Source organism: Hibiscus syriacus, unplaced genomic scaffold (genome assembly GCF_006381635.1).
Source record: "Hibiscus syriacus cultivar Baekdansim isolate YM2019G1 unplaced genomic scaffold, ASM638163v2 tig00110551_pilon, whole genome shotgun sequence".
Taxonomy (NCBI): Eukaryota; Viridiplantae; Streptophyta; class Magnoliopsida; order Malvales; family Malvaceae; genus Hibiscus; species Hibiscus syriacus.
Genome location: NW_024062778.1, coordinates 79,961 through 89,818, shown reverse-complemented (window position 1 = coordinate 89,818; position 9,858 = coordinate 79,961). Strand labels below are relative to the sequence as shown.

Here is a 9,858-nt window from a genome sequence, read left to right as displayed (position 1 = left end):
TACTTTCAAGATCATTGTTGCTCTTGGATATGAGATTATTTTCGTTTTTCAATTTTGAAATATCATTTTTGTATTTTAAAAATAATTTCTCATAATCCGAAGCCAACCCGGTATATTCCTCTAATAGCTCATTAAAAGAATAATCTTCAAAATTAAATGAGCTAGAGGTTACCTGAGAGCTTTCCCCGATGGCTATCAAGCACAAGTTTGCTACTTCTTGTTCCTCTTCATCGGAACCTTCATCATCGCTCCATGTTGCCACATGAGCCTTGTGTTTTTTCTTCGATTGACCCTTCTTCTTCAATTCTGGGAAATCGTATTTGACATGACCCGACATTTTGCACTCATAGCAAATAATAGGGTCTTTCTCCTTCAGTTCGTTTTTGAAGCCTTCATTTCGTTTGAATTTTCTTCCTCGGTTGGGCTTCATCAATTTTTTGAACCGTTTGGAAAATAATTCCATTTCCTCGTCATCTTCATCCAAATCACTCTCATCTTTTGTGGATTTGAGAGCAACTCCCACGTTCTTTTTCTCTTTCTCCTTCTTTGTCTCGTCAATATTCTTGAGGTCTACCTCATCTTGAAGCATCATTTTATAAGTGAGGAGAGAACCAATTAACTCTTCAAGAGTTAAAGACTTTAAGTTTTTAGCCTCGATGATTGTCGTCTTCTTTGATTGCCAAGATTTTGGAAGAGAGTAAATTAACTTTCTCACAAGCTTATCGTTTAGAATGATCTCTCCATATAATTTAAGACCATTGACAATTGTGGAAAATCTATCCGTCATAGCTTTTTATCTTCATCCGGTTTCATCCTGAAATTTTCATAGCTATAAGTTAGAAGACTAATTTTAGATTCTTTTACCTCATCTGTGCCTTCATGAGTGACTTGAAGTTTATCCCATATCTCCTTGGCGGTTGTACAAGATGAAACTCTTCCATATTCATCTGACCAAGAGCAAAAAAAATAATATGGATAGCATTTGAGTTGAGCTGGAACATTCTTATCTCTGCTTCACTCCACAATCTTGAATGAGTGGAATGAATGAAGTATCCGTCTTCTATAATATTTTATGCTCTCATATCACTTGCTTGAATGAAATATCTCATTTTATTCTTCCAATAAGCATAATTAGCTTCATTGAAGAAATGAGGCTTGTTGACGGGCATAAATCAAGACCAAATTTGGAGTTTGAAGTGGAGGCCATTAATGACTTGAATATTGACATAACTCTTCTCGAATCGAATCAAAAGGTGATTAAACCTTCAAATGAGTGAGGCTATGATATCAATTGTTGAGTTAATCAATCGATGAAATAACCAAGAGGGGGTGAATTGACAATTAAAATTTTGGTGGAAGCTTTTGCAGAAAATATAAAATATTTGTACAACGATTTAGAGTGGTTCGACTTTCCCAACCAAAGTCTACGTCCACTACCTTAGCTATCCACACTAAGGATTTTCCAACAAATTCACTAATTTGTTCTTTCTTTTGAGGACAAAGAGTAACCTTACAACTCCCTCAAGAATTATACCCCAAATTCTTGAGAACACTCTCTCCCAAAAAGAAATATACAAATTTGCAAACTTACATAAAAACCTCACAAGGTAAGATGTTTGTAAAATTCTAGAACAAAGAAATAACACTAAAAAATGAATACAATTGAGCACAATAAGTGTTCTTGAAAGCAAAAAGAATATTGAATGAAAATTTGGCTTGAAATGCTCAAACTTGAGGTTTGATGTTTTCTCTTTGATTCTCTAGCTTCTCTTCTTAATTGTTATTGATCAATGGCTCCTAAGCTTGTTTAAATACACTTTGAATCACTTCTGAATGTTGGGGGATCATTGGTGAAGTCAATAGAATCGTTATTGTGTGAAAACAATTAAATAAAACAGTTGGGAGCGTGTGTGCATCGATGCATACTCAAAGTGCATCAGTACACTATGTGTAAAATTCAAATATTTCGACTGTTATAAGACTTAGTGCATCGGTACACTAGGGGTGCATCGGTACACTAATTACATTCGATGTTTCAAAAGAGCCAGGAGTACATCGATGCATGGCTTGTGCATTGGTACAAAAAATGCATTCGAAATGGGTATGCATCGATGCATCATGGAGTGCATCGGTACATCCCTTCATAAAATTGATTTTTGGCTCGATTAAGGTTCAAAATACTTTACAAAAATTGTTTCAAAAAATAATTTAAGTTTAAAACACAATTTTACACTTTAGTAAGGATTGAAATTGACCTTAGAAAAACTTGGAGTAATATTTGTGATATTCGAATAATTTAATTGAATATACTTTAAAAAAATATTTATAAAATCTTAAAATTCAATAACACTTAATTTGTTATATCGAAATATCAAAATATTTTCAAATTGGGGTCCAAAAAGAATTAAATTGTAGAGGATACAAAAATTTAAGGACTAAACTAAAATTTTGCAAAAGTTACAAAAATTAAATTTGAATAATTTAGTTCATTTCTAATTATAAGTTATGAGTTAAATTAGAATTGGATGAGATGATGCAGTTAAATGAACATTTTAATTGATTTAATTTCTAGAAAAAAGGTCAAAAAAAAAGACCAAATTGATACAATAGGCATTCTTATGCAGCATATATAATGAGACTTCTTATCTATGTACTACTAGAATCACTCATTAGATTCTTTTATGTGAAATCTTAATTAATTTTGTATCATATAGTATATATTTCTATGTCATGTCTATATTATCTCTTAGTTTGTGATATTTTTTATATAATTTGTCACTAAATTATATAAGTTATTTTGAATGTCTTTACACTAAGTCTCATAAACTTATATAGATTTAAGTAGTATTGGTATTGTATTATATTTATGTTAATTTATGTATGTATCATATAGTGTTTTGATTTTTTTTTTGACAATTTAACTATTATTGTACCTAATATATTACAATAACTTGATTTCACTCAAAATTCATTTATTTAAAATATTGAAATAAAATATAAAAAAATATTTAAATAATTTGTCCAAACAATTGCATCGTTTATGAAAATTAAAAACTGAATTTATTTAGTAAAATAATAGGGTAAACTACACATTTAGCACTTGAACTATTAGTTTTGATCCTTTTTAGTACTTAAACTTTCAATTTTTTCATAATCATGACTAACGTTTAGTTTTTGTTTCAATTTTTAATATAGTCGTCGAGCGTGACATTCGTCGGCCAATGAAGCCCAAACTTTCCAGCCCCCACCTTCTCGACCCTCTAAACTCGATTCTAGCCTCCGTTTCACCGGGACACACTTCAATCTCCCCAAATCAACGATGAGCTCTTCGATTTCTTCATCCTCTGATATATGTTGTCAACCGTCTTATAGGCCTGAAATTAGACTATATTGGTCGACTCGTCATTCTCTCATGGTCCACCTTTCGGATTGGTCGTTCGTCCACCAGAGCTATGCCCCATCAACCTGTTCTTTACGTTTTTAACGGTGGATACTAAAATGAAACAAAAACTAAGCGTTAGGTATGTTTTTGAAAAAAAATGAAAGTTTAGATATTAAAACACATAAAATTTATAGTTTAAGTACTAAATGCGTAGTTTATCCAAAATAGTACCACTCAAATTCGACGGTTGTGATGTGATAAAGTTCGTGTGCAGCATATTTATAGGGCAACTTCTTCATGTTCGTTCAGTTGCCTCATCCCAACTACAAACCAACCCTAGCCACCATTTTCACACAATCAGCATTTCCTTTTGAACTCAAAATCAAAACTCTACAAATTTCTTTCTCTTTCCCTTCTTCAATCTAACTCTTTTACAAGCTATCTGTTTTGAAAATGTCGAGCAACAGAAGAAAGCTGGTCTTTAACACATTCTCAGTTAGCTTAGGGTGCTGCAGCAGCTGCAAGAAACTGAAGCTCACTAGTGTTTTCAACCCAAAACCAAAACCTCCTTATAAAACCCATTCTCCTTACGGTTACTCCTCTTCAAGCTCGTCCAAGAAAACAACCCATTGTTCTTTCTCCGAATACGAAACTGCCACCTCTTTTTCTCCAAGCACAGACAGGGACATTGATAACGACGCCACGTCTCCAACGGCGACCGTACGAGGGTTTGGCCGCGTCGGAGTAGAGAGCCTGGCGGTGGAAAAGGACTCGGACGACCCTTATTTGGATTTCAGGCACTCCATGTTGCAAATGATATTGGAGAAACATATATATTCCAAAGATGATTTAAAGGATCTTCTAAACTGTTTCTTGCAGCTGAATTCTCCCTACTGCCATGAGATTATCGTTAGAGCTTTCACTGAGATGTGGAACGGGCTGTTCTCCGTCAAGCTTGCTGCTGGTGCCGGTGCCGGTGCTTCCTCTAAGCTGCATTTTGGGTTCAGGCCACGTAACTTCTAGCTACTGCTGATGCCACAATTTTTAGGGGCATTAGCTTCAGAGTATACTCCATTATGGGTGAAAAGTGTGTTTAGGGCGCTCTTTAGTTGATGACTAGTGAAACTTTGTTGGAATACATTTCAATATGTAATAGTCTTTAAATTAATTACCAGGAGTTTTGAGTAATTTTGACATTATATATATTATGTAAAAGACCCAGCAAACCTTTTAGTAGTAGATGGGTCATTTGTTAGCCAGCTTTAGGGTAGGACAATTTCTTTTTGTTTTTCTGAGCTTTGAACAAAAAATTATTCTTAATGGAACAAATGAGTTAGTATTGATGATTTACTGTTGATATTTTTTGGTTTAAACAGAGAGTTGTAATTAGTTATGCATCTGTTGAACGGTGTTTGAGTTTTTTTTTATCTTTATAAGAAGGTAAAAGAGAAATTAGCGAAAAAAGATATATGTTTTGATAGAGAGGTTTTATAATGATCATTAGTATCGATGTCTGACGTAGAATTAATAACTAAGTGGTTTATGTTGTAAATGAATTGAGCTTGAACAAACAATGTTGTGTTTGTGTTCGTTTGTTTATTTTTAAAGGTGTTTATGTTCGTTTAAATTTTTAATATTATGTTCATGTTCTTTTATTTATTTTTGAAGGTGTTCGTATTCATTCGTTTAGCATTTGCGAACATATTCGTTTATATGTTCGCGATCATGTTTGTTTATATATTCATGAACATGTTTATTTGGCGTTCACAATTATGTTCATTTTCAAGCTAAAAAATGATAAAATCATGCCACTAGTGCTTGTAACATTCCAAAAAGCGGACTAGTGACCAAAATACAAATTTTAAAAGTTTGATGGTAAAAGTAGAATATTGGGAAAAGTTTAAAGACCTAAGTGGTATTTTCCCCAAAGAGAATTTTATTTCATAAATGGATTTAGTTAGTGACCAAATTATAAATTTGTAAAGTTTGGTGATCAAAGTATAAACTTTGAAAAGTTTAGGGACCAAAATGATAATTTAAAAAAAGTACAATTGGTCTCGAAAATAAGAAAATAAATATATTATTTTCACATTTTTAAATGTTGAAAAATAATATTTAAGGGTTTAATTCTATGTTTAATTTGAACTGTTGGATTAAAATGACAGAATTGTAAGTTTCGTAAATTACAAGGGCAAAATGGTAAAGTTGTTAAAATATTTTGTTCATCTTTGACTTTGGAAGATGATAAGGTTTTTGTGGCTTGGTATTAATGTAAATATCAAGTTCATTAAGGGTAAATTAGTATATATTTTAATTTTAAGGGTAAATTGGTAATTAAGCATTTAATGAATTTCTAATTCATTAAATATTAAAAAAGATGAAGAATTATCAAAATTTCTTCATCATAATGGTCGTGGGTTTCTCTCAAAGGTAAGAATATTTTTTTTTCATTTTTGAGCAATTTTCTTTGGATTTCGAGTTATGTCGTGAAATAGAAAATTGCTCTACGCGAAAAACGATATCAATTGGTACCAATGTTGCTTTCTAATCTTGTTGGATTTCAAAGATCTCAAATTTAAGGGTTTATGTTCATTATAGAATTCATGAAAATGATGATAAATCTTGATGATTTAGAGGTTGTAGATTCATTTTCAAGCTTGATTTATGGTTAAAATATGTTCAATCTTTCTAGAAATTATTCTTTAAAATTCGGCCAAAAGAGGAAATTTTAGAACTTTGTGTTCTGATAAGAGGTGATTAGGGATTTGATTTAAGAGATATTATAAGGTTGATTGAAAGTTGATTTCATGCTTGAATCGAATCAAAATTGAGCAAAATCATGAAAACATAGTTTTAAAGGATAAAGAATTCGACCATGATGTATTTGAGTGAGAAAAATTATGAAAAAAATTATATAAGGTCTAGAAATGATGTAGGAAGTATTTGCAAGCCTTAGAAAATTTAGGGATTATTTTGTAATTTTGAAAAGTTAGGAGACCAATTCAATAATTTTTGAAAAGTTAGAAGACAAATTCGGTAATTTTAGAAAAGTTGTGAATGGTTGTATAATTGCCTGATGTACTATGCTGGAAATTACTGTTTTGGAATTGAAATGAGCATTTAAAGGTGTAAATGAATTAAGCTTGAACAAACAATGTTGTGTTTGTGTTTGTTTGTTTATTTTTAAAGGTGTTCATGTTCGTTTAAATTTTTAATATTATGTTCATGTTCTTTTATTTATTTTTAAAAGTGTTCGTATTAATTCGTTTAGCATTTACGAATATGATCGCGATCATGTTCGTTTATATATTCATGAACATGTTTATTTAGCGTTCACGATTATGTTCATTTTTAAGCTAAAAATGATAAAATCATGTCACTAGTTCTTGAACTTCTTAAGCTTCATAGTTTAAACTCCAAATTTTATCATGTGTTCAGTTTAGTTCCAACATACATCAATATTTAAAATGTAAAAAATAAAAAAATAAACAAGCTTCTAAACGAGATTGTTCATGAACATAAAGGAACGAGCTCATAAACGATCTTGTTTGTGAATATAAACGAACTAAACACACTTTTGTTTGCGTTCGTTTATAAAATTACGTCATCAGTGCTTAAACTCCTTAAGCTTCATAGTTTAAACTCTAAATTTTATCGTGTGTTCATTTTAGCCCTTACATTCACCAATATTTAAAATGTAAAAAAACAAAAGGTAAATGAGCTTCTAAACGAGTTTGTTCATGAACATAAATGAACGAGTTGATAAACAAGCTTGTTCGTGAACATAAACAAACCGAATACACCTTTATTCGTATTCATTCGTTTATTAAATGAACATTAAATTTTTATTCATACTCATTATTTATATTAATAAACAAACATAAATAAATGTTATACGAACTATTTATGAATAATCACCGAACACTGTTAATTTACACTCATTGAAACGTGACTGAGTTGCCTATGTTGCTTGTTAATGGGGTTGAGTAGGGTGGGTGGCCGGCAGTCAATCTCAAAATTCTGGACCCATGATGGAAAACATGAGCGTTGGGATTTGAAGAGTAATAGTAATTAGACGAAGGTGGGTTGTTCTTTTGTTAAGTGATGAACTGAAAATACAGGTAGCTGCCTCAATTTGGCTTTAATGTGAGTAAAGGAAGTATAATTTTTTATGATGACCCTTTTACATTTCCCAACAAAGCTATTTATTATATTAAAGTTCCCACTTCATTTTAATGTACACGCATTGTATATCGGGGGTCTGGGTTTAATCTCTCTCGTTAACAACTTGCACCAACTTCAATTTATTTCAAGATTTTTATAGGTAAACCCTAAATTTTTCGAGCACACATAAATTGCTTGAACTCAAGAATATCATAGAGAATAGTCCTCACTTTAATTTAGTGGGAGATATAGGCTTTGTCCAGGGTAAATACGTATCTACCTTAAAATCCTGATTTCTTTATATTAGCCGTTCATTTTATTAAAGATGTTCACCCTAAAATTTTATTTGTGTCTACCTCATACAAAAAATTTATGTTATTGGTATACGCGTGTTTACCCTGAAAAATATTCATAAATCCGCAATTGCTTTAATTATCTAGACTACTTGATGCGTTCGTTTTTATAAATCCTTTACTTGAAGAAGTTGAAGCAAAATAAAAAAATGGCATATAAATGGGGGTTTCAACCCCAATACTTCATGAAGCCATGTATAATAGGAACGTTGTTTCAAGTAACGAGTGGATCATTTCTCTTAGAGATGCTTGCGTATAATTATCGAGTTATATAAATAAATGCTAGTATTTTTATTTTAAAAGTACTTTAAAATTTATTTTTTAATCTAATATTCATTTTTTTGTTAATTTTTAAAGGTATAATGATAAAAAAATGCCATTACGTTTGATTAAAATTCAATGTTGGGGACTAAAATGTTAAAAAAAAGAGAATAAGGGCTAAAATGACTATTTAGTTAAACGTTAGAGATCTTTTTGTCTGAAAATGAAACATTGTCCGCGAATTGTGACTACTAAATATGGTCGCGAAAATATGTGCAAGTATACACAATCAAACAAGTAATACAGTGATGAGTGAGTATCGTATCCACAAGGATTGGAGGAAATTTATAAGCTTAATCACAACAATTTACTATTTCACCTAAGTATAGTTAGTGATGTTATTTACAAAAGAGGATGTTGTGGAAAGATAAAATGGATGTTGTGGAATGGAATGATGGTAATATGATAGCAAATGGAGATGCCATGACAAATTAAATTGTGTTTAGTACAATCAAATGAAAATGTAAAGGCAAAACTAATTGTAAATACTGGATTTGATTTTCAAGACTTTAGACTCCTCATACAACAAGCTACTATGGGAATGAATGACAGGAGTCACTTAGGAAATTTAAGTCTACTTCTCAGGATGGTCTTACTTCTATACCTTATCTGCCCGACATAGTTTACTAAGGGTGCCCTATGTTATCTCTAGTCAAGGGACTCGACAGGTTTTAGATGCCATGGCAAACGTATTGGCGTTAACAAGTGCAGGGATCCTATATGTCCATATAACAGGATATGTCACGGCAATACCTTTTTGTGGCAGCACTAACATCTAACCTCTCGATCAAGCACTCCTCTTTTTAGTCAATTGAAATCCTAGCCCTATGTCTAAGGTTGGATTAGGCCTAGTTACTACCTAGAACCCATTGCTTATGTGGATCCTTCCTAGTTTCTCTCGAACACTAAGGACATGCTACTTAGTCATTCTCTCGAACACTAAGCAATCTCCTAAGGAATGACTACTCTCATAGCTCCTACAACCTCAAGCCATTAAACATCATAAACAAAACAAACAACATCATAAAAAAACAATCATCCATTAAAATAAAAATGAAGTATCCATAAGGAACTCTCTCCAAATAAGACTAGTTCATGGTGGGGTTTGAATATTCCAAGAAACAAGGTAAGAAGTTAATTTGTTCTATACAACCCAAATGAGATAAAAGATAGCAAACAATAAAGGGAAGGAGGAAAAGCCTTTGACGTGCACTGCCGGAGCTCCCCTCGACCACCACGAACTGCCCTAGGTCGCTAGCTCCTATCGAACGCCTAGCTCGCCAGCTCCTCTCGAACACCTAGCTCGCCACTCCTTCTAGCTTGTTAATGGAGGAATTTCACGGCAAATACGATTGAAAGAAAAATGAGAGACTTTTTTCTCTCTGAATTTTAGCTCAAAGCGGCGTGTCTCCAGTCCATTTCTCAAGGTGGCTTCATCTCCTATTTATAGGGGGAGAATAAACCTAGGAATTTATTTTAAAATTCCTAGGATACCTCAAACATGCTTCCTTCATGTAAGGGTGTGAGAAACTATAGAAGTGGTCCTCTCCAGGCAGCTGGGCAAGTACCAGACAGGATCAGCTGCAGCTGGGTGTGATCCCGACAGAATCAGACGACCCAGGTGGCAGATGTCTCCTC

The 9,858-nt window shown here is 32.5% G+C and overlaps 1 protein-coding gene across 1 annotated transcript; it reads left to right on the top strand.

Moving 5' to 3' along the window:
• The first annotated feature begins 3,765 nt into the window (after window positions 1-3,765).
• On the top strand, window positions 3,766-4,442 carry LOC120131289 (transcription repressor OFP6-like). Its single transcript, XM_039148303.1, has one exon. It carries the CDS (start codon window positions 3,836-3,838, stop codon window positions 4,403-4,405), a length of 570 nt encoding a protein of 189 aa, XP_039004234.1. The 5' UTR covers window positions 3,766-3,835; the 3' UTR covers window positions 4,406-4,442.
• The last annotated feature ends 5,416 nt before the right edge of the window (window positions 4,443-9,858 follow it).